The sequence below is a fragment of the Balaenoptera musculus genome, chromosome 1 (genome assembly GCF_009873245.2).
Source record: "Balaenoptera musculus isolate JJ_BM4_2016_0621 chromosome 1, mBalMus1.pri.v3, whole genome shotgun sequence".
Classification (NCBI taxonomy): Eukaryota; Metazoa; Chordata; class Mammalia; order Artiodactyla; family Balaenopteridae; genus Balaenoptera; species Balaenoptera musculus.
This window is the reverse complement of record NC_045785.1, coordinates 106,159,716-106,185,719: the sequence shown is the minus strand read 5'-3', so window position 1 is coordinate 106,185,719 and position 26,004 is coordinate 106,159,716. Positions and strand designations below refer to the sequence as shown.

The window sequence follows — 26,004 nt, the reverse complement described above, 5'->3', positions numbered from 1 at the left end:
TTTACACTACTCAGCTTGAGAATGGAGTCTACTCAAAATTTGACCTCAACTTACCTAACCGGCCTTATCTGCCATCACACTCCACCAATCTCCCCCACTAAAAGCCATTTCTTATGCCTCTGATTTTTCATAACTATCATTCCTTTTGTACTTCAATATTGACACACCAAATAATGCTATGTCTTTCTACCTGCGCTTTTACACTTTTGAATTACAGATTCCCTTGGGACAGAGAAAAATGACGGTGTGGTGGAACTAGCCAGGTGTGCTGGTTGTCAGCTTGTGCCTTTTGGCTTTGCGATGTTGGGACATGGGTTTCAGGACAGCAGACCTAGAAAGGCAGAAATCCATTTCTGCCACTTACTAACTGGATGACCTTTTTTGTGTAAGTTATTTAACCTCTTAGAACATAATTTCCTCATCAATAAAAAGGGGTTACAAAAATTACCTTGAGCGGTGTAGTGAGGGGTAAATGAAATAACGTAAGTACCCAGCACAATGCCTGACTCAAATATCTAGCAGCTGTGACTAACTTGAGGCCCTCAGTGTTTTGCAACTTCGTGTGTAGTAAATGCACTGAATGAGTGAACCAACCAACCGACAGGAACAGATACACCTAGGCAGAAGTGGAATGACAATATGTTTGTTGAAGAAAAAAGGGATTGGCTAATGCTGTGTGATTGTACAGAAAAACTTTTTATCTGAAGCCTTTAAAAGACCTTCTCTGTTTTAAATCGTGAATATTCCCTAAGAGGTATATTATTAACCCATTGAAGATAAAAGGTTGCTAAATCTGAGGCAGGAAAAGGAAAAATAACTTGCCGCAGGGCAACTCAAGTCACCAGTAGAATTCCAAATACAGCTAAGAATTCCAGCCTCCTCTCCTACCTTTCATCCTCCCCCATAAAAGGGCCATTCTACTCTTGGGCCTAGTCTACTCTGAGACTCAGAGTTACTAATTAAGATCTCCAGACCTTAAAATGGACATTTTAGAGAGAAAGGTGAGCACGGACCAAGCATTAGATGGTGTTAAGAAATTATCTTAAATTGGTACAGCCACTATGGAGAACAGTATGGAGGTTCCTTAAAAAACAAAAAATAGAGCTACCATATGATCCAGCAACCCCACTCCTGGGCATATATCTGGAGAAAACCATACTTCAAAAAGAAACACACACCCCATTGTTCACAGCAGCACTATTTACAATAACCAAGACATGGAAGCAACCTAAATGTCCATCAACACAGGACTGGATAAAGATGTGGTATATATATATACAATGGAATATTATTTAGCCATTAAAAAGAATGAAATAATGCCATTTGCAGCAACATGGATGGATCTAGAGATTATCATACTAAGTAGTCAAAGACAAATATCATATGATATCACTTATATGTGGAATCTAAAAAATGATAGAAATGGGATTAACATATACACACTACTATATATAAAATAGATAATCAACAAGGACCTACTGTATAGCACAGGGAACTCTACTCAATACTCTGTAATAACCTATATGGGAAAAGAATATGTATATGTATGACTAAATAACTTTGCTGTACACCTGACACTAACACAACATTGTAAATTAACTATACTCCAATATGAAATAAAAATTTTTTTAAATAAAAAAAGACTATTATTACATTTAAAAAAAGAAATTATCTTTAAGTTTTTGGGTACGATAATGGTATTGTGGTTATGGTTAAAAACAAAGACCTTATTGGTTAGCGGTGCATTCTGATGTCTGTCCAGATGCAGTTCTGTGGTGTCTGAGAGTTGCTGTGAGGAGCAGGGAGGACAGAGACAGCAGAATGTTGGTAACTGTTGAAGCGGGTGACAGGTACACAGGTCCCCAGTACTCGGGACAGGTACATGGGAGGCACTGTTCTCTTTATCTTTGTCTACTTTTGAAAAATTTCCTAATGAAAAGTTAGAAAGGGCATTTTCATCACAAAAAGGTAGATATCCACATTCTTTTTAAATTTTTTCCTTTTCACCTCTGTAATTCCCTAAACTATGGTCACAGATAGCAAAGAATGTTTGGCTCCCTATAGCAGCTCCTTTCAGCCACCAGACTTATAAAACAGTGGTGCTGAGTCCATTTCCCAATACTGAGGGATAAAGAAAATAAACCTGCCTCTTAAACCTGGGGGACTCAGAATACAACTGGGTCATAAGGAGGAAGGAAGATCTGCAGAAATAAACTACAAACAAGATTCTTTTAGAGAGGAATCTGCGACTTCTTTAACTGGGCAGTCGGAGCTAATAAAATCACAATTCTCTCACTTCACCTCCTACCCTCTTCCAGTCTCCTTCAACTCTCACATTGCCTCACACTCCCTCTTCTTCTCCCTCCCCTCCCTGCTCACTTTACCCAGCTGGAACTGCACCCTTCTGGTCTGACACTGCATCGCGATGACATCAGTCATTATCCAGTGGCTATCTTTTCTGAAAACCAGAGTTCTGGGTGATAGTAGTTTATGGCAAGATAGTTTCCAAGACACCGCTGGCCTTTGGTGGGGCCACGCTCTTCACCTCTAAACTAAGGGCTTCTGCTGATTGAGAAATCAATCATGTATGTGCCCTTGGATGTCACCAAGGCTTTGCCTGCGTTGCTCTTAGCCTCTGACGCCTGTGATGCCTTCTCTCTTCTTTCTTTTTATTATTATTATTATTTTTTTGGCTGCGTTGGGTCTTCGTTGCTGTGCACAGGCTTTCTCTAATTGGCTTCAGTAGTTGTGGCACGAGGGCTCAGTAGTTGTGGCTCGCGGGCTCTAGAGCACAGGCTCAGTAGTTGTGGCGCACGGGCTTAGTTGCTCTGCAGTATGTGGGATCCTCCCGGACGAGGGATCGAACCCATGTCCCCTGCATTGGCAGGTGGATTCTTAACCACTACGCCACCAGGGAAGTCCCTCTCTTCTTTCTAAAACTGTTCTTCATTAGGGTTCAGTTCAAACACCCCCCACTCCCCCTTCCAGGAAACCTTCCCTAATCCCCTAGTCAGAACTTAATAATTTATTTCTCTTCACTTCCACTGTTTACAACTAAGATGACTATAATTTAGCATCCATACTGGGACTCTTCTGAAAGTGAAAAGAGGCACTATCACAATTATACCAGGACAACTGGCAAAATCAGGACTGTCCTGAGTAAACCAGGATTCGGTCATCTGACACCTATCTCTAGTATAGCACTCAACTCACTCTGCTTTGATTAGTTATTTAAAATGTCTGGCTTCCCTTCTAGGTTTTAATATCTGGAAAAGTACTTTGCCCTCATTAGCTCTCCATATATGTTTATGGAATAAACACTTTACCATCTGTCTTGAATTGCTAACTTACATTTTTGTTTTTGTATTTAACTTCGTGTGTGTGTGTGTGTTTCAACTGATCTTCAAGCACTTTTGATGACAAGGATTATGTCTTACTTTATACCTCAGAGTTTGCTGCTGGGGGAAGAGTACTCAAAAAAAAAAAAAAAAAACCTTGACAGCATACCAATATACATTCATTGATAACATCAGCAAGTAACTATGCATTGGAGATTAAAGCTTGCCAGAACCAAAGTGCTTTTCAGTGTGATAAGACGTGAATTAGGGTCAGTGAGTGAAGGAAATGGGTACTGCACCTTTGTAAGACAGTACGAAAACAAGCCAGAGAAAAGCAGGCCTTCCATGGAAGAGTTTTTTTTTTTTAACTTTTCCTTTTATATTGGAGTATAGCTGATTAACAAGGTTATAATAGTATCAGGTACATATCAAAGGGACTCAGCCATACATATATATGTCTCCACTCTCCCCCAAACTCCCCTCCCATCCAGGCTGCCATATAACATTGAGCAGAGTTCCCTGTGCTATACAGTAGGTCCTTGTTAGTTATCATGGAAGAGTTTTTACTTGGGACAAAAATAAATATGGCCAGATCTTACTCTGAATCAATTCTGTAGACTAAAGGAATTCAAAAAGAAATAGTTTAATAGGAGAAAGAGTCTCAAACTCTTGTGAGGAGATCCTCTTATAATTCCTGATTATTAACCCAAAGTGAAAAGTCACTCTAGTGGATGGGTTTTATTTTAAAATGTTTTCTTTTCTTTTTAGAACCATATCCCTTCTAGGAAAAGTGTAGTTCAGAAATATTTTTGTTCACAGTGAATTTCTTTTCCAGACTTCTCTGAAACCACTAGAGCAAAGCATTAGCTCTATAAAACAGGGTGAAGTTCTGAATATTTTCATAAGGGGTTCTTCTATCTGTCCTGAACAAGGGGCAAGGGTTTGGTTGCTATATAATCCCTAGAAACACATTTTAGTAGCTTCCAAGTGAGTTGTTTTGTAGATGAGATTTCTTTTCATTCACCTAGTTTTAAAGCAAAAATAAGACCCTAGAGGGTCTAACTATTTGGCTCTGTCATTAACTGTGTGACCTTAGACTAGTCACTCCCAGAGCTTTATGTTTTTATACAGTCAATTAATTTGAATCACAGCCTCTCCCTCTTGCCCCTAAGAATTCTTATACCACCTGCATTGCTCATCTTCTCTGTTGATGTAAGACGCCTAGCCAGAAGGTGTTCAAATGCAAATCATAAAAGTCCTCAGACCCTCAGGTGGAGGAAAGACCTTATTCAGAGGTGCAACCCCTGCCTTTCTACAGATTCCAGGTTCATTGTCATCCACTAGTGCAATTTATTTATTTATTTATTTATTTATTTTATTTATTTATTTTTGGCTGTGTTGGGTCTTCGTTTCTGTGCAAGGGCTTTCTCTAGTTGCGGCAAGCGGGGGCCACTCTTCATCGCGGTGCGCGGGCCTCTCACTATCGCGGCCTCTCTTGTTGCGGAGCACAAGCTCCAGATGCGCAGGCTCAGTAGTTGTGGCTCACGGGCCCAGTTGCTCCTTGGCATGTGGGATCTTCCCAGACCAGGGCTCGAACCCGTGTCCCCTGCATTAGCAGGCAGATTCTCAACCACTGCGCCACCAGGGAAGCCCCACTAGTGCAATTAAGCTCCAAATTAGACACATAGGTTGCCCCAACATGTGACAAGAATAGTTCATTGCCAGGGAAAGGACAGCAGGGCAGTGTCCCCAGCCTCAGTAAGCAGAAGACTACAAGGCCAGGCATTCTCCTGCCAGAGACTGCTTTAGTGTCCAGCTCCCCAAAGAAATGGAAAATAACCAAGTGGAAAGTTTCAGTTTGTACAATACAAAGTACCAGGATCTACATCCGGATGGCAGAACTACTCTGTTCAGGTCACTCTTTCAAGCCCAAAGCACGTTAGTCCTTAGTAGAGGCCTGAAAACAATACCAATTCCTTCCCAGCTCAGTTTACCTTGATTAGACAAACACAGACACCCACCTCTGAGTAAGCACTGAGGCTGTGGATGAGTTCTAAGGTGGCTAGGTATTTGGACAGACACAGCCAGGGCTCACGTATGTGTGTGTGAGAGAGACAGAGACAGAGACAGACAGAAAGAGTACTCACTAGGCAGAAGACAGGTAGCTAACTTGTGAGACGGTAGCATTTATTTATTCACTTTTTTTAAATCAAATATTTATTGAGCATCTCCTTTGGATGTGTAAGGCACTCTAATAAGTATTAAAAAGAGCAAGGCAGACACAATCACAGTCCTCAGGGAATTTACAGCCTATGGGGGCAATTAAGCAGATAATTATAGTAGAATGTGATAAACAAAAGAGACCCAGAATCAAATAGCTGCATGGAAATACACACAGGTGGCAGATATAAATAGTTACAGATGCATAAATCAATGCAAGTCCATCCTATAACTCCTGGCTTTAGCCTCCAAAGAAACATTCCTAGACCCAACTCAACATGTGTTATACCTTGGGTTGCCCTTCCTCTCAGCTCCCTGGTTCTAATCTTTTAAGGGAGGAGGAATATAAATCTGAAACTACAGAGCTGCCAAGGGAAAATAAAGAATCTTGTACTTAGGGCAGCAGTATGGTGAAGAGTATAGACTTTAGAACTAAACTGGTCTGGGTTCAAATACTTACTATCACATTCTGTTAGGTTGAATCATATGAAAGTGCAGATATTCAACCATTTTTCACAGTTCCACATAGTTCATCCTCTATTTTCTAGAAGTAAGTCACTTAACCTAAGTTGTAGTTCCTTCAGGTGTTTACAATCACTACCTTTCAAGGATACTGTGAAAATTAAATGAAAGGATGTAAATGAAAATACCTGACATATAGTAGGTGTTCAATAAACATTAGTTTCCCCAAAGGTAGTAAGATGTATGAATCATAAGCAGAGATCGGTATTTCTGGTCAACCTTGAGTTTAGGAACCCAAGAAAGATAGATTAAAATGAGGTTAAATGATAAAACGATTAACTAAAAGCTTTGGGTTTTGATGGTGGGGGAGGCTGTGATTTGGGAGGGGGGCAGGGGACATACGAGAATTTTCTGTACCTTCTGTTCAATTTTGCTGCAAACCTAAAACTACCCTAAAAAATAAAGTCCATTTAAAAATATGGGGAAAAATATGAGTTGTCTGGGACATTTTTTATTTACACTCTGAGCTCAGAGGTCCCAATATACGCACTGCCTTGGTGTTCACAATGATCAGCTTAAACCCTTATTAGTCACTCTGTTAAAATCTTGGTCGAGTCCCAAAAGCCTCTGTTGATCTGGCTCAACTGAGCTGGCAAGTGAGAAAACATCCATATAAATACCAGTGATCTCAGTGATTCTCTCCCTGTCCCCAGCACATTCCTCAGCAGGACGAATCTCTCTCACTTGGCTGGAGCCTCTCTGTTCATAAATAGGACTGGCTGGGCTTAATTTAGAAAAGTGCAGGCCTCTTGTGAAAGTCAGGGGTGAGGCTGGAGCCCCTACAATCCCAGGACACCTTGTGTGGAGACAGGAACCCGACCCCACTGAAGGGGCTATAAAAGGGATGCTCAGAATGATTTGTTTCCCTCAGCTATTTAGAAACTGGAGTTCAGGGGAACCATCCTGTGCTTTCCTTAACTTCCCTTTGGGTAGCAGGCACAGAATTAGGAGTTATAAAGTATAAAAATTATATTAATTTTTCTACAGATAAATTGGTACATAGGAAACCTAAGGCCATCTAAACATTTTTAAATTATCTGTGGCATCTAACATGATCTGACATTTATCCCCAAATTCAGCTCTCCATTCTGGATCGACACTTGCTTTGATCTACTCTCCAAAATGAATAAAGCCACTCATTGGTATTCTGCAACGTCCAGGACAGTTTTTCTTGCATTGAAACTTACACTACAAAATGGAACCTAAGTTCCAACACCTGGCAGTCACTCCTCCCTTGGAAGCCTGTCTGTGTCCTGAAGCCAGGTCCTATGATCAGGCAACTCCTCTGAAATTATACCTGTGCTTGAGACCAGGGGCAGCACTTAGACTGTAGACTCTTAAGTTGTGCCATTCAGGATGGCAGCCACAAGCCACACGAAGCTATTGAACCCTTAAGGTATGACTAGTCCAAAATGAGATGTGCTGTAAGGATTTCAAAGACCTAATACACACTGAATGGAAAAGACTAGCTGCAACAAAAGAACATAAAATCCTAATGATTTTTTAAATGTTGATTTCATGTTGAAATGATATTTTAAATACATTATTAACATTAATATACTTTTCTTTTAATGTGGTCACTATAAAATTTTAAATTACATCTGTGGGGACTTCCCTGGTGGTCCGGCGATTAAGACTCCTTGCTCCAGGGAACTAGACCCCGCATGCCACAACTAAGATCCCACGTGCCTCAACTAAGACCCGGTGTAGATAGATAGATAGATTACACCTGTGGCTTACATTAAATTTCTGTTGGACAGTGCTGTTCTACAAAATGTTAGAAAAAAGATGTACTAGTTTTAAGTACACTACATGAAGACGTGTCCTGACCTGCATCACAATTAACCCCATGGTCTAAGAGCACCTGTAAGAGTTTTATGGGGTTATGGTATTCATCAACCAACAAAATACAGAAGTGACTCTAGCTAATTATAAGTGAAGCAAAATTATCTAGGGGGTGATAGGCACCACACTGAAGAAGTAAGGTCACAGTACTACTCAAACTATGTTCAGACACTAAACTGCAAGTGTCAGGAGGGCAGGGACTCCCTCTATCTCCTTACCATTGCATCCCTATTGCTAGCACAGTGCCCATACACAGAAGTGCCCACACATGGAAGATGATTATTTATCCAATGAATGGGTGCTGTTAAAAATAAAAACACAACCCTCTTTAAACCATTCTCACTGTCAAGAATTTCCTCTTCCTATACTGTTTCTTTTCTCAAGTCGTTTGCTTCCTACTTCTGCTAACCCTTCTCTTGGAGAGACTTCTTCGTTCCAGGAAGAGTTGGAGGTTCACCTGCAGTGCTCCAAAGCCAGCTTGTGGGCTCTCAGGTGGAGGGGACATCAAAGGATGGAAAAGTGGCCTCCTCTTTCACATGTACAGATGAGCCTCACCTGCAACTTCCAGGGTGTTTGCAATCAATCAACACCAACTTTCTGAGTTTCTATTATGGGCTCAACAATGTTGAAGAGAATGTTAAAGGCAATAGAGTAAGTTTGAGATCAATCCAACCCACAAAGTGCTTATAATCTAGAAGGAGAAATAAGCAAGGTATACATTGGAAAGATAATTGCCAGCCAGGGATTAAACATGTGCCAAATAATATGTCTGAACTATAACTGCTGGAAGAGCACAGAGCGTAAAAGATGGTTTCAGGGAGTGGTTATGATGAAAGGCCCACCTGAGCAGGTAGAATCTAAGTTGGACTTTGAAACCTGAGTAGGGTTTGGAATAAGCAGAGAAAAAGGATACAGGTATTCCAGGCATGAACAAGGATGTGTCAGCAGGATTTAGCACACATGAGGGAGACTGACTCACTCTAGGAATATATTTGAAAATACATAGTGAGAAAAAGAAAAAAAACATAGTGAGAGAATAAAGCTTGCTTCCTACTTCATTAAGAATACTGAAGTAACTAGAAGAAAACCCCTACAGTCTCCTCCCACCATATCTATCCATCATCTACTAGCATCTGTGCTCACAAACTGTCTTTCCGTGTGTGACCACAGATAACTATCCATGCTCCCATCTAAAGCCAAACCTTCCACTTAGGCATTAGGTCCCATTCTCTCTACTTCTCAAAAGTAGCATCCAGAAAGTCTCCTTAATCAATATTTCACTTTCTACTGGAAAATTCTACTGGTACACAAGCATACTATTATTTATCTATCTTTTAAAAAGTCTTCTATGGACTCCTTACCTTTACCAGTTACTGTTCCATTTCTTTGCTCTCCTTTGCAACAAAACTCCTCAACGTAATCAGTCCAATTCCTCTCCTCCCATTTTTTGTTAAACCTACTGCAATCAGACTTTTGCCTCTACCACTACCAAAACTACTCTAATCAAGATCACTAATGACATTCATGTTGTCAAATCCAAAGGTCAATTCTTAGTCATCATATACTTGAGCAATCAGCAGCATTTCACAAGGTTGATCCCTCTCTCTTCCATTGTATGTTTTCTTTACTTGGCTTCCAGAATCCAGATTCTCTTGGTTTTCTTCCCACTTCACTGGTTGTATCTTCTCCATCTCCTTTGCTGGTTCTTCCTCCTTTCCCCAAACTATTAATGTTAGAGTGACCCAGGGCTTAGTCTTTGGTCCTTTTATCTTCCACCTTGGTAGGACTAACTCCCTTGGTGATCTGTACAGTCTCATGGCTTTTTTTTTTTTTTTTGGCTGCATTGGGTCTTCGTTGCTGTGCATGGGCTTTCTCTAGTTGCAGCGAGCGGAGACTACTCTTCATTGTGGTGCATGGGCTTCTCATTGCGGTGGCTTCTCTTGTAGCAGAGCATGGGTTCTAGGCACCTGGGCTTCAGTAGTTGTGGAGCATGGACTCAGTAGTTGTGGCTTGCAGGCTCTAGAGCGTGGGCTCAGTAGTTGTGGTGCATGGGCTTAGTTGCTTCGCAGCATGTGGGATCTTCCCAGACCAGGGCTGGAACCCGTGTCCCCTGCATTGGCAGGTGGATTCTTTTTTTTTTTTTTATTTACTTTTTGAATTTTTGAATTTTATCTATTTTTTTATACAGCAGGTTCTTATTAGTCACCCATTTTATACATATTAGTGTATACATGTCAATCCCAATCTCCCAATTCATCCCACCACCACCCCCCCGCCGCTTCCCCCCTTGGTGTCCATACGTTTGTTCTCTACATCTGTGTCTCTATTTGGCAGGTGGATTCTTAACTACTGCGCCACCAGGGAAGTCCAGTCTCATGACTTTAAATACTATCTATATGCTGATGACTCCCAAATTTATATCTCCAGCCCAACCCTTTCTCCAAAACTTCAGATTTATACACTCAACCACTTACATGATATTGCCACTGGAAATGTCCAACAAATATCTGAAACATAAAATGTCCAAAACTGAACTCCTACTCTCCACCCTCAAACCTGCTCTATACATACCCTTCCCTATCTCAATTATGGCAACTCCATCCTTCCAGTTGCTTAGGCCAAAACCCCTGATGACGTCATTGATTCCTTTCTTTCTCTCACATTCCATATCCAATCCATCAGCAATCTTGTTGGTGTTACCTTCACCACTTCTCCCCACATTAACTGCTGTTACCTTAGTCTGATCACCATCTCTTATGTGGACAACTGCAATGGCTTCCTAATAGCCCTTCTGGCTTCTACCCTTGCCTTTCTATAGGCTATTCTCAATACTGTAACTACAACAATCTTTCAAAAGTCAGATAGGACTGTCACTGGCTGAGTGTCATCTTGTCACTCAGAGTAAATGCTGAAGTCTTTAAAATTATCTACCAGGGCCTATCTGATGTGCACCATCTCCATTACCTCTGGGGTCTCATCTCCCAACATCCTCGCCCATTCTCATGCTGTTTCAGCCTCCATGGCTCTCCTGCTCTTTCTCTACCTGGAATGGTCTCCTCCCAGTTATCTGTTTGGCTAACTTCCTCATCTCCTTTAGGTTGTTGCTTAAAAACTATTTTCTATTGCATAGCCACTCTGGAAAACAGTTTGGTAGTATCTTATAAATTGAAATACATGATTATTATATGACCTAACAATTCTACTACTGGGTATGTATCCAAGAGAAATACAACAAAGACTTGTACATGAATATGCACAGCACCTTTAGTCATAATAGCCAATCACAGGACACAATCCATATGTTCATCAACAGGTGAATGGATAAACAAATTGCATTCTATTCATACAATGGAATACTACTCAGCAATAAAAAAGAGTAAACTACTGATACAAACAACGTAGATGACTTCAAAATCATTGTGCTAAGCAAAAGAAGCCTATCACCAGAATCTATACTCCCTGATTCCATTTATATGAAATTCTAGAATAGACAGAATGAAACTATAGACTGAAAGCAGATCAATGGTTTCCAGCAGTCAGAGATGTAAAAGGACTGGCACCAGTGGGACACACAGCAACTTTTTTGGGTGATGGAAGTGTTTTATATCTCAATTGTGGGGTGGCTATTGCATAGGTAGATATATATATTTGTTAAAATTCATCAAACTGTACACTTAATACAGTTAAATTAAACAAAAAAAAAAAAAAAGAGAGAGAGAGGAAAACAGAAACAGCAAAGGAAATGGCAACACAAACAGCCAAGTACAAAGGGTGAGTAAGGAGCTCAGCATAGAGACCACCAATCTGGGATGGCTTTATTGCCTCAGGTCAGCCTTACAGGCTATAAATTCTGTGACGGTAAACCCATGAATAAATCTTCCTCCATCCACTGGTCATTCTCATGTTTATTGACTTCCCTTCCCATCTCATATCTGTATAATAAAGTTACAGGAAAATCATGTGGTGGACAGTCTCTAACAGGGCTCCCCATAATCCCTGCCTTCCAGTGTTCATGTCTTTGTGTAATCCCCACCTTGAGTACAGCAGGATGTGTAACTGGCTTCCAAACAATAGTATATGGCAAAGGTGATGTACTGTCATTCCTGTGACTATGTTAAGTATTAAGAATATCTTACTAGCTGACTTGCTCTAGAGCTTCTCCTTGCTGCCTTGATGACGTGAATGTGTGGGGAAAGTCCACATGGCAAGGAACAGTAGGTGGCTTCAAAGAACTATGGGCAGTCTCTAGCCAACATTCAGCAAGAAGTCTGGGCCCTTAGTCCTACAAGGAAATAAATTCTGCCAACAACTCAAGCGAGCTCAGAAGCAGATTCATCCCCAGTCAAGCCTCCAGATAAGAATTCAGCCTGGCCATTACTTTGGTTGTAGCCTAGTAAAACTCTAAGCAGAGAACTCAGCTAAGCTGTGCCTGGACTGCTGACTCACGTAAACTGTGAGATAATGTGTTTTAAAAACCACTTTCTAAATGTAGCCTGCCCTGACCACTCTTGAATGCTGCAACCTGCCCTCCATTCTTATACTTTTTGACCCCCTTACCCTACTCTACTATTTTTTTCCCCATTAGGACTTATCACTTGCCAACATTCTACATATGTTATTTAATATCTATTTATTGTCTGCCCCCTCATAATAGAATATAAATTTCATGAGGGTAGGAATGCTCATCTGTTTTGTTCATTTATATTATTATTATAACCACCTCCAATAGCACCTGGAACATAGTCGGTACTATCAATATAGTAGGTGAATGAATATAGTAGGTACAACGAATATAACATAGTAGGTGTTATTGAATATTCAATAAATATTTTTAAATGAACGAGGCCTAATGCTTAGATTTCAACTAGGATCAACCTGTTTTTATTCTTGCAGAGACAGAGCATAGCTAATCACTGTCTGTCACATACTGAGACTTCTAAACTTTATTATTAGGTCACCTCTGAGTTTGTTCTTCCCCAAATTAAAAATCCCAATTCCACTGCCCTTTTCTCATTAGCCTCATTTGCTAATTTTTAAGTTCTAATTTTTAAGTTTGAATATTTCTCAATTTCCTCTGAATTTCTGGAGTTCTACACCAGACAGCACTAGTCTGACAGGGCAATGTACGGGGATAAGGACAGCCTGGTTTCTATCACATTCCACACGGCAATTGCACCTGTTTCACAAGTAAAAATAAGGTCAATGCCACCTTTTAGGGCAGATACATCAATGAGACAATGCCACCTCTTCCTGCCACAATCTTGGTAAAAACCACCCTGAAAATGGATATCATTTTACTGGAGCTCCTTCTTTTCTTTTTAGTCTGACCTTAACACAATGTAGAGTTATTCACTAAAAAACATCATTTGCATTTGAACAGTGACTAACTTTAGTTTCTAAAGAATGTGCCAAGACCTTGCTTATTAACTGAAGAATTAGGCCATGTTGCTGCTAGGATACCAGGTATACACCCTGAGGCTATTAATGGCAAATCTGGTTCTGTGAAAAATGGGGACAACCAACTTCATAGGGTTATTACGTGGTTGGGATTAAATATATGTAAAATGCATAGCACAGTGCCTAGCACGTAGTAAACACTAAATGGATCCCCTCCTCCATAGGGTTTAAATGTGAAGCATTTAGCATATATTCTCCATGTGTATGCACAAATTTGGGAATGGAGGAGAGAGGATACGAGACAAAGAAGGACAGAATACTGATACCAAAAGGTGGGACAAGACCTGGGCCTAGAAACCTCTCCTGGAGATAAGTAGCCTAGAAATAGATAGAGAAGGAGTCCTCAGGCTATTTTCCTCATGACCATTAATTGCCCTCCATCTTATATCAAGACCCTTAGGCACCGGTGACATACTTTGACACCTCGAAGAAGTAGGGAGAACAGGAGAGGAAAGAGGGGAGAGAGAAATTAGGAAGTTAGCACTGAGGGCCAAAGGAGGGTAGAGAAGGCCTGAGGCGGAGTTCTGGTTCTAGTTGACATCACCACCCTCTACCTGCAGCAATTCGGGCAAGCCCCCTGATGCGCCCGACACAACGAAGCTTTCCACAGCTGAAGGGACCTCTCTGCTCTCACCCCCAGCTTTGTAGAGACTGGCAGGGACCAGTTACCACCCTCCTGACTCTGAGTTCTCTGAGGCTTCAAATGGTTTGGCAGCAACCCGGGCTTCTCCATAATCCCACAAGCCTGGAAGCGATCGGAGAGAAAGAACAAGACTTCAGATGGAGACTGCTCCCCACCTCTAGAGGACCTTCTCGTCTGAGACCCAGAGGTCCACTACCTTCATCTGATTTCTGTGCCAGGAAGACCCTAGGATCCAGCTCTGGACTCAGGAGCTCCTGACTTTGCAGCAGAGTGATGACAACACACCATGTCATCAACTGAGTTGTGTTAGGTGGGCAGGACAAGGTTTATGCTTGTACTGAGCACACACTCAGCTTGACTAGAGAGAATCTGGATTTGGAGGGGGGGGGTGTCTGATGGAGTATTTCTAGGAGGGGCAGTCACCTCTGTGGCCTCAGAAAGAAGCTCTGAAACCTACCAAGAAAAAGTGACCTGGAAGGATTTGCTTACTTCTGGCCCTCAGCCAGGGCCCAGACTCTCCTTTTGCAGCTCTGGGTCACGGCCTGCATGCTGGCGGCCTCTGTCCACCCAGGGGCCTCAGAGGAGGGCTTCCTCCTCAAGCCTCCATGTGGGCTAAGGCTCTCTGTGTGTATAAAGAGGCAGCTTCCTCCGGCACGCCGGTGGGGCCTTATGTGAGGTTGGGAGGTAAAAAGCTGGCAGGACAAGGCAGTCGGTGCCTTTCATTCACTCCCAACCTCTTTGAGCCAAGTTTCCAAATAACAGGGATGATAACTGCCCAGGGCGGCCCAAAGTCTGTTCTCAAGTTGCTTGGCAGAAAGCCACCTGACTGTCACTTAGCTCCCCACAGAACGGCATGTACCAAGTCAGATCACTCTCTTTTGGTGTGTGGGTGGATTAGCTGCTACTTAACATGATAGGGTGGGCCCCTTTCCAGTCTGCACCAGCCCCCTGCTCTGTACCTTCTCCATGTATAACACAGCCTCATTTTTCTGGGAAGTTGAACTTGCTTAGATGAGATGGCAAAGGCCAGAGGAGGAAGAAACCACCCCCCCCAGCCACCCCCTCCCCCCCACAAAAAAAAAGATCCCCATGGCTTTTGGAAACATATAATGATGAAACTCCTAGGGAAGGGGTATGTAGGCTGAGGAACTAAATATTTGGCAGCAGGCACAGGGTACAGAATCATTTATCTGTGAAGTACTCTAGCTTCTGCTGTGTTTACTCTATTTTAGCCCAGGATTATCAATACAAAGAAGAAGAAAGTCTAAACTTCTGACAAGCATATAAATTCCTTGAACTTTTTTTGAAGACCCAGGAAGTCACTGCAAGTGTCTGGAAAGGAAGCAAGGCCTCCTGGATTCTAGTTTCAACATGACCATTAATTCGCGGTGTGACCTTAGGCGAGTTACTTTACCACTCTGGATCTCCGTCTCTTTATCTTTAAAATAAAGGTTTTACTCATTAGGGAAAGCTGAGTGAATGGTACATAGGAACTCTCTACTTTTGCAACTATTCTGTATATCTAAAGTTCCTTTAAAATGAAAAGCTTTCTTAAAAAGTGAAGTGAGGGGAACTTCCCTGGTGGCACAGTGGTTAAGAATCTGCCTGCCAATGCAGGGGACACGGGTTCAAGCGCTGGTCTGGGAAGATCCCACATGCCATGGAGCAACTAATCCCCTGTGCTGCAACTACTGGGCCCGTGAGCCACGACTACTGAGCCCGCATGCCACAACTACTGAAGCCCACGTGCCTAGAGCCCATGCTTCACAACAAGAGAAGCCACCGCAATGAGAAGCCCACAAACTGCAACGAAGAGTAGCCCCTGCTCACCGCAACTAGAGAAAGCCTGCGCACAGCAATGAAGACCCAACGCAGCCAAAAATAAAATAAATAAATAAATAAATTTATTTTTTAAAAAAAGTGAAGGGGGCATACAGATTATCTCCAGGATCTTTTGTAACTCTAAACTGTGATTCTATGTTCTTATTTATCTCCTTTCAAGTGAAAGTAAGTCATTTTCCAGCTACCCAAATATATATCAAAGCAGAATTTTCAGATCCACTCCTCCTACCGCAGACAAGATGTTGAGTAGCCCAAGCACAAACCTATTTTTTGCTTTTAACATCCTTTTTTTTTTTTGCATTTTTTTAAAATTCAAAGTCACAAAAATTATAATCATCCTCATCAGTTCACTCAGTCCCATGTAATTAATTTTTTTTATCTTGATCTTTTGTTAGCACTTTTATGAGTTCATCAGTTTTTCATTAGAATTCTGAAAATGCTTATTCATTCAGTTCAGCAGTACAATCAGTTACCGGAAACCTGTACTTGTCAGAGTCTTTTCCATGAATTCCTTGAAGATGAAACCCTTTTATAGGAACATATTTGCAAAAGCATCAGAGTACACCCAGAACTGTCTGTAAATGACAAAAGACTTAAAAATGACCACGGTTAAAGATTTGATGCATATCCTGTACCCTGGGCAAAAGTTGAATTCTCCAAAAACACATTAAAAACATTCCATCCATATCCTCTTTGTTCTCGTAAACAAATAAATTCATCCAGTTGGAAAAAGCTCTTTCTGGCAGCCCGTGCTTACAGAATCTCAGTTTTTCCCTAGCAACTGGGCTAATTATAACTCCAGCTACCTGGTAACAGCACTAGATTTTCCTGACATTGACTGGCAGTTTTAAAACCATCTCAGCTCTGCTGGCACGTGCCTTCCTGAGAAGGCATCAGAGGAGCTGTGAGACTGGGAGAAGGGAAGCAACTACCTTAGTTAAGGGGAGAGTATCCAAAGAGGCTGCTCAGAATCACGGAACTTCAGAGCTGGGAGAGATGTTAGTGTCAATCCCAGTTCAGCCCACACATTTTATACCTAAAGAACCAGAGGCCCAGAAAAAGTGACTTGTCTTAGCCAGGATCCTGGCAGTCTTCTTGATTCCTTTCCGTCCACCCTCCCATCCCATCAATCACCAAGTCCTACAGATAGTTTACCTCCCAAATATTTCGCAAATCAGCTCCCTCTCCTCCACTCCTATTGCCATGGGCCTCATTTAGGCCCTCATCATCTCTTGGTTGGCCTATCTGTTCTCCTGACTTCCTGTCTTATCTTCCTTGAATCCATCTTCCCCACCTATCAGAAGGATCTAGCGTGTTCCCTGCTGCTTAAAGCCTACCAGTGGCTTCCTATCCTCCCTAGGATAAAGTCTACACTCTTTAAAATGGCACAAAGGATTACGCCCTGCAGACCCTTCAGCCTCATTCTATGCCTAGAACTTAAATTTAGCAACACAAAACCACTTACAATTCTCCACACTTACAATGTGGTTTCTTGTCTCTAAGCTTTTGCTTCTTTCTTTTAACCCTCCCCCCCCTTCCCATTGACTAACCAATGCTTACTCTCCTTTGAAGACAAAGCTCAGGGGTCATCTCCTCAAAGACTCCTTTGTAGATTTTCCTTCCATCTCCTCTATTCAATTGGGTTAGAGATGCCTCATTTGAGTTCCCTTATACTTCATAGGATCTCTATTACTGACTCCTACCATACTCTATATCACTTGTGTCTCATGCATCTTTGAAGCCTCAACTTCCCAGCATAGTACTTGGAATATACTAGGCGCCCAATTAATGTTTATTAATGCATGAATGGCTAAATCCAAAGTTCTCCATGATCTGTCCCCTGCTTACCTTTCCATCCACCACCACCAGTCCTCAATATCATGTGTTCCAGTCATACTGAAAGATCTGAAGTGTATCAAGCACGCAATGCTTTTTCCTGTTTCTATGCCCTTGTAAATACTATTTCTTCTGCCTGAAATGCTTTACCCCGTTCCTTGTTCTATTTTTATTTTTTAAGATTCAATTCAAACTTCACATGCTTGGCAAGGCCTTTTCTGGTGCATTTTACTGTTCTCCTTAGTACTATAGAGCAATCTGTACATACCTCTATAGTAGCCCTTATTATACCATTTTTATTTATTTGTTGATAACTTTCTCCACCAGCATCTAGCACAGTAGCTGGCATACAGTAGTCAACAGATGTTTGAGTTAATGAATGCATGTGTAGAGACATGAGTAAATGAATGGCCAAGGTGATAATGTAAATAAGGTAAACACTTGAGACAGGGACTTACGATGCCTAGTCTTTCAACTATATTACGCTTCTTTTATCAGTGTGTAAACCTGGATGTACATAAGTAATAGGAAGAAGTGGCTTTGTGATAGGTTCATGAAGAAGTACAAATTATGTAGACATAGTTAAGGAATTAGTTGAAAGTGGTTTAAAATTAAATCAGGCTCCAGGATTTAGTTTTAGATTTGTTTCCTAGTGACTGAAAGAAAAGATCTTAAGTATTCAAAGGAAAAAAATTTCCTCTTCCGAACAGGTAAGTATTATGACATCTAATTAAGAGCTCTTAAAAATGAGAAGAGTTGGGTTAAGCAAAAACAAAACAAAGCCAAAAGTTGTATTTGTTAAGGATTTCACAAAATTTTAAAGTAACTATGACCGTTATGGGAAAGTTGCTTTAAAAAATTTTTAGTGGTAAAATATACATAATATAAAGTTTACCATTTTAACCATTTTTAAGTATACAGGTCAGTGGCATTAAGTACATTAACATTGTGCAACCATCCACCTGCAGAACTTTTTCCCCAATTGAGTCTATATCCATTAAACAATAACTCCCCATTCCCTACCTCCCCACAGCCCCTGGCAACCACCATTCTACTCTCTGTCTTTATGAATTTGATTGCTCTAGGTACTTCCTGTAAGTGGAATCATATAATATTTGTCCTTTTGTGACTGGTTTATTTCACTTAGTATAACATCCTTAAAGTTCATCCATGTTGTAACATGTGTCAGAATCTCCTTCCTTTTTAAGGCTTAATAATATTCCATTGTATGTATATACCACATTTTGTTTATCCATTTATCTGTCAATGGACACTTAGTTTGCTTCTACCTTTTGGCTAAGTGAATAATGCTGCTATGAATGTGGGTGTACAAATATCTGTTAGAGTTCCTGCTTTCACTTATTTTGGGTATATACCTAGAATTTGAATTGCTGGATCATATAATAATTCTATGTTCAATTTTTTTAAGAATTGTCATACTGTTTTCCACAGTGGCGAAACCATTTTACATTCTCAACCAGCTATACACAGGGTTCCCACTTTCTCCACATCCTGGCCAACATATGCTATTTTCTGTTTTTGTTTTGTTTTTATCATAGCCATCCTAATGGGTGTGAAGTTTAAAAAAATTTTTTTAACCAAAAACACAACTATTGGTTACAACTATTTAATGAATGAAATCTCCCTACTTTCTTCCTACTTCTACTCCCCAAAAGAAGAGGAAATGCACAAGCAAGGCTTCAAGAACCTCAGAAAGCAGAGAATGAGGTGTCAGCACACACATTATGTACAGACATGGGCACACGAGACTATGTGACTTCCACAGAAATGTTTAAAAATAGTTTGGCCAAATTCGCCCTTATTTCTTTCTCTTTATTTACATTTCCCCCTTCCTTACTGTACACATTTCTTAAAGTTCACATAAGTAAAACATAGGGGAAAAAAACTTAGCAGCTGACTAAACAAGGTCTCCAACTATAAAAAGAAAACAGTCAACTCTGTTAAATATAAGAAAACCACTTATTCTGCAACAGCAGCTGCAACAGTTACTTTAGACAGTAATCTGAGAAGGTGCACATTCTCTAGTATGTGTCTCCAGGTACGAAGGACGGTCATAATCCTTTACATTTATTTAACATCTAACACATTAAACATGTTTACATATAGGGAGGAGGGCAGGGCGGGAATTCATGCCTCCATTTCAGGAAACTAAGGTTCAAAGAAGTTAAGGACCAGGCCAAGGATATGTAGTAGGAAAAGGTAAATTCAGAATTCAAGTTTTCTGGAAATTCCCTGGCAGTTCAGTAGGTTAAGACTTGACGCTTTCACCGCGGTGGCCCAGGTTCAATCCCTGGTCGGAGAACTAAGATCCCGCAAGTCATGTGGCACAGCCAAAATAAAAAAAGAAAGGAACACAGAATTCAAGTTTTCTGACTGAGTTCAAAACTTGTGTCCCTACATTTTTGATATCCCCCAAAGATACTTGTTTTTCTGTAATTGCCTCCATTGGTTCAAGTCAAGGCTCCTAAATTATATGGCCTGATGGAGTTCCTTGGGGCTTCACTGAACTTTTGGGTGCTTAGCACAGTAAGTCTGCATGTACCCTGTTACTCATCATATTTCCCAAAGCCTAAAGAAATCAGGTTAGGACTAAAGAAAATCAGTCATTGAGCCAAAAAGAAATTCAATGAAGAGAGCAGATCTTGAAAGTTCTCATACAAGGAAAAAAAAATTGTAACCATGTGTGGTGATGGATGTGAACTAGACTTACTGTGGTGATCATCTCGTGACATATACATATAGAGTCATTATGTTGTACACCTGAAATTAATACAATATGTTAATTATATCTCCATTAAAAAGAAAGCTAGGTCTTAAAAATTAAATAATTTAGAACCAGGCCAAGCTACAAGGTATTAAACCAAGATGATAAAAAATTTTGAATCATAACCAATCATAGTCATAATAATTTTTGTGAAAGCAAAGGACTTTGTATTATTACTAAATAAAATATTTTATTAAAAAATTTAACAAATCTAGCCTTTCTTGTTTTTTTTTTTGAAGAAACATTTGTATGTGAGGGTGACAGTAATTGTGCTGTAATAGGGACACTTGGATTATATTATGTTATTTATACATGGGCAAACTAAAATGGAGAATTGAGACAAATAGGACAAATTGTCCCAAATCCACTACTGAAGAAGAAGAAACTGATTTGGAATTCAAAAGTGGCCCAAATTGGATGGGTCCAGTAACTGGACTTATCCAGATAATTCTGCCATCTCCCAGTTTGTCACAACAGGGGCAAATATTGTTTGAGGGCTTACTACTATGTGAGAGGCATTGTGCTGATTTCAACGGATTGGCTCACTTGATCCTGCTCCAGACCCTGTAAGATAGAAATTACTACAAGACCTACTTCAGCTCAGAGAAATTATAGTATTTGCCCAAGTTAACCCAGGTAGCAAGTAGTAGAACCAAGATTCCATTTCAGGCCTGTCTTATTCCTAACTCTTAACTACTATGCCCAGTGATAGCAGAACAGTAGAAATGATAAAAATTTGGTAGGCAAGTAAAGTCAGTGGGCTGTCTATCATGATTTTAAAAACCTAGCTGCAAAAACCAAAAAACCAAAAAACAAACAAACCTAGCTGCAGAAATAAGCTACGTATAAACTTCAAAGATTGTTCAGGAAAAATATCCAGTCTCAAAGATGAGAAACCACAGCTCAAAAAAGTCAGGCAGTTTAAAGGCCATAAAACAATGGAACACAACTCTTTCAACTCCTGTCTAAAGGCCAAATCGACTTTAACCGTCCAACATCAGTTATGTCATATTTAAACATTGACTCTGTCTGGTCCAGGATGACAACATTCAGTTTCTCCTGTCGCTTTTGTTATTGGATCTGACTCTGTCAGATTTTAAATTCCATTCTTAGAATGGAAGCTTAAATCTTTTTCAAAGCAACCTTGAATAATAATATATTCACACAAGCTTAGCAAGTAAGCAGTCATCGTGTGGCAAAACACAGTGGATGGTGGTTTTGTGTGCTGCTTGGGGATTGGGTGTTTATCACACAGCAGTGGATTTCATAAATTCCAGGGTTGGGCATATTTCTAGTGGGGGCACGCTCAGCTATCATGAGAAGATGCAGGATTAGATAATCAACAACAACGAGGAAGTCAGCCAAGTTGCCGCCCAGAAATTATTTACCAGAGCAGCTGCAGTTCAGAAATGCTAACAAGCCAGTCTTCCTGGGAGTGGGCCATGCTCAGCTGTAGACCACTTACAGCGTTTTCTCACTTTACTTTGCTCCAGAATCAGGAGCTCTGTGTATTGCAACGGTTTCTCCCCTTCCTTGCTTTATATATTGTCTTGCCCCAAAACTGAACCTACAATTAATATTTGCTATCAAGAGGGGGCAGTGGTACCTAATCATGTAGGTATATGCCCTAGTTGTTCTGTGCTGAGGGTAATCAGCCGCCTCCTGTGTGTTTAAATATTAACAGAAGCTGAAGCTTAAAGGGTAGTTTAACTTAAACACTCAACCAAAAATAGCCAGTCTCACAGAACCAATTCTTATGTATAATTTAATATTATTTTATTTCTGAATTCTCTGAGCATCTTGAAAGAGAGAAACCCTTAACTCCTTTTTTATTTACTTGCTCTGAAGTTGATACTTTTAGGTTTTTATATAACTCTCTAACTCTTACAACTTCTCTTAAAATTAAATAGCCTTGTAGCTTCCTTTACAATCAAGAATTATATATATCTACTTTAGTCTCTCCCTCAATCAGCTACATAAAGGAGGACTTGCCACTTGGAAAGAAAAAGACAGAACCCACGCTCCAGTCCTTTTCTCCATATTTCCCTTCCCTGTAGTCATTATGGTGAAATGCTTGATTGCCTCTCACTAAGACAGTAACTTTTTACTCTTCAGTACAAATATCTCAACAAAAGTCTGCAGTAGTAAAAATATGTGAAATGATAAAATAATTACTATTCATAACAGAATTTTATTACATATGTTTCACAAATACTGGTTTTCTTTAAGAGAATCCATGTATACAGCACCCAAATTATTGCAGATTCTCAGTTGGGCATGATTTAATGCTTTTACTATATTTAAAGAGTCCTTCCAATGCTAAAGAAAAATCAAGCTAAGTTTAGTCACAGAACAGGGCTCTAAATTCTTATCTGAACTACCTGACTTACCATGTGATGCACTGCACACCACTCTCCCTGTCTCTGCCAACATGGCTGCTAATTAATTGTCCTAACCTTGTGGAGTCACAAAGGGACTAACATGGATGAACGTAAAACACATTCATGGGAATGTCTGAGGGTGAGATTAAAGGAACCAAATTGCTTCCTCATTTTTAAATATCATAATAACTATTACTACTAGTAGGCATACAACTACTGCCCTCTCATACATGTAGGATGCTATGAAGTTTACAAAGTGCTTTGATTATGTCTTCTTATTTAATCTTTAGGGCTGCTATTTATTCATACTCTCAACAAATAATTTTCAGGGCCTATGGTGCTGTGCATTATTCTTAATGCCAGTTCTACAGGGACTGGAACGGGCTCAGAGAGGCTAAGTAACTTGCCCAGGTCTCCGATTGTCCAAGGCCACTGTCTCCGATTGTCCAAGATCTGTGGTTTTCTAATCCCGATTGTCCAGGTCTCCGATTGTCCAAGATCTGTGGTTTTCTAATCCCTTGTCCTTCCATCAAAATGCAACTGCCCTGATTTCTATAAATCCCTCATCACTACATAGTGTGATAAACTAACTTCAACTATGATGTTAATGATTGATAATGGCTTTATGTGTTCTGCTTCCCAAATAAGGTCATTTTAACCTAAGCTGTTGGTGCTTCCCAAATAATCACAGCCAAACGGGATGAGCAATGTGACAGGCGAATGCAACAAAAGTATGGTGAGAAGGGAAAGGAGGGGACACAGTAGTTTGAGATTCCCCATACTATAGTATTCCTGTAGCTGCCTGACTACTCTGCTCTTAGACCAGGAAGAGACAGGGCCGTTTCTACTTCCTGAGTGGGACTAGTGGCAATACGGGAGTCTTACAAAGGGTTGTCACCTCTGCATGTGACAATGTCCTGTGGCCCACTTACCCCCACCATACCCCGGTGCAGCTCCTATAATCCTCTCAGTCACACTTCTCCCGAACAGCAACGGTGCCCCCTCACACTTACCCAGAGTGTCCCCTTAGTCAGTGCAGAGCAGAGGGTGAGACCAACTGACTCAAGCGGTCATTTGATTCAAGCTAAAAAAATCCTTTCCCTCAAATTATCTAAGAAATTGCCCCTTTCTTCTGCCTTGCTTTGGAGACAGTTAATGGGAAAATGTCCCTCCCTCTGCACAGTGAACAAATTCATTCACTATTCCTACTCCGAGGCAAATACTGCACTCACACTCCCCTTCTCCCTCTCCCTGAGTTACCAACCCTCACTTGGCAATATCCTCTTCGACCCCTGGCAGCTCCCTTGAGGCACATTCACTATATAGCCACATAAAAGACAAAAGATGAGTCTGGATCAATTTCAGGAAAATTCAGGTTAAAACATGGAAATCCAGGAAAGTCAGAAAATAGGGCTAAATCCCTCAGATTTAGCTGTTCATCTTAGTTGAATTTACCAAACAGTGGTTTGGGTCTCAGAGACACCAGTTATTCCTCTGATCTAAAGTATTATCTAGCAGCCTGTAATGCTTCCCAAACTCCTTCTCGACAGGACAGGGCACACACAGATACTGATAATATTGGTATAGTCCTCTGGTGCCAACAGCTGGAGATTTAGAAACTGATAAAGTCAGAGGCCACCAGCTCCAGGTCGCTCAGGCCACTTCAGGTCCTGCTAGCCCAGACGCTAAGAAAGCTAAGGAAACCAACATTGTGGCAACCAGTTAGGAAGCTTAATCCTTGTAAACCATAGCCTAATGTCCTCTTAACCAAGGTGCTGTCTCATCTCACCCTCAACTCAGCCAGTCCCCTCTGTCTTCCTTCCCAACCCCACTCCCCCATCAATCAAGACAGCCCTCCCTTTCAGGGAAGCCGCCCTCTCCCACCCCACCCAAGGCCAACGGCTGTTCATTCCATCAATACCCTTTCTTCATTCTAAGGTGAACTATTCCTAAAGATGAAAATGCCTAAGACCCTGTCCTAAGAGCTCATCTGCATAATCGTCTTCAAAAACAAACACGAATTTCTCAAGGAACAGAAATGTCCTCAGCCCCTGCCCTGTTCCCCATGGCATCATTCCCTGCCCCCATGTGCCAGAGCTAGAAGGGTCCCTTCTCTAAGCAGAGCGTGTGACTTGAAAACTACCAGCTTCAGTCACCTCTGGGGCTTGTTTAAAAATGCAGATTTCTAAGCTCCCCCTCCCTTACTAAATCAGAATCCCTGGGGGTAAGGCAGTAATGGACACTTTAAACCAGCCCCCCAAGGTGTTTGTTCTACACAGTTCCAAACCAGAGTTCGAGAGCCTCTGATTTAATACAGCTCGCTCTCTTTACAGAGTAGGAAAGTAGGAAACAGGCACAGATGAGGTGAAATGGGCTTGTCCAAGGTCACACTGGCGTTAAGGTGACCAGACCAGGCCCGGAACCCGCCTACCCCACTGATTCGCACAGCACCAGCTAGGAAGAGCTCGGGATCTGGATGTGTCCACCATCAACCCCTGCCCCCCCCCCCCCGCCCCGAGCCGCAGGCCCCCGCACTCACCCTCTTGTAGATGTCCTCCCTGCTGGCCTCATACTTCTGCTGCATGCGCTCCTCCAGGAAGTAGATGCGCAGCTTGAGGCTGAAGTTCTCCTTCTTCAGGTCATTGAGGTGCTGGGACAGAGTGCGATATCCATTAGACATGGTGGGCAACCCATGGGGAGGAGCACATGCCCAACCGCCCCCTCAGCCCAGGAACGTGGTGCAGCTGCACCGCGGCATGAAGCGAGCCGGCGGCGACGCTGCGAGGCTACGGCGACATGCCCCTGATAGCTGGCGCTCCCTCCCGCACTTGGGCCTGGGCTCGCTGCTCTGGGTGCTGGAGCGCAGCGCGCTTTCCTTTTTTACCTCGGGAGATATTTGCGGAATCCCTGACAGAGGAACATGCTGCGTGAACTCAGACACAAGTGGTGTAACCCGACTCCAAGCTAGGACTCGGCTCTCACCCTCCCTCAGCCTCTCGGGCCCAACTGTAGGCAGTTAACAGTTTCTCAGAAAAGAGAGGGGGCTGACCCTCAGAAGCTTCCAGGAAATGGGGAATGGGAGTAATTCAAGGTGATGGTTGGGTTGCAAGGACACAGAATGACCCACAAAATGGT

General features: G+C 41.5%; 1 protein-coding gene and 1 long non-coding RNA gene across 11 annotated transcripts in view; both read right to left on the bottom strand.

Moving 5' to 3' along the window:
• Positions 1 to 26,004, bottom strand: part of LOC118897873 (phosphodiesterase 4D interacting protein) — a 218,171-nt gene that overhangs the window by 124,365 nt on the left and 67,802 nt on the right. For 8 of the 10 annotated variants that reach the window (XM_036857374.1, XM_036857557.1, XM_036857384.1 and 5 more), the window contains exon 4: positions 25,409 to 25,519. In XM_036857374.1, coding sequence (XP_036713269.1) covers positions 25,409 to 25,519 — 111 coding nt within the window. Of the gene's footprint in view, positions 1 to 25,408; positions 25,717 to 26,004 lie in introns of those variants that run through there. The other 2 variants (XM_036857537.1, XM_036857507.1) reach the window with 2 other exon arrangements.
• On the bottom strand, positions 7,810 to 9,710 carry LOC118897926. The gene is made up of 3 exons (XR_005020573.1): positions 9,287 to 9,710; positions 8,839 to 8,905; positions 7,810 to 8,530 (listed from the first exon to the last, which is right to left on the bottom strand). It is a non-coding gene; the product is annotated as an uncharacterized LOC118897926 (long non-coding RNA).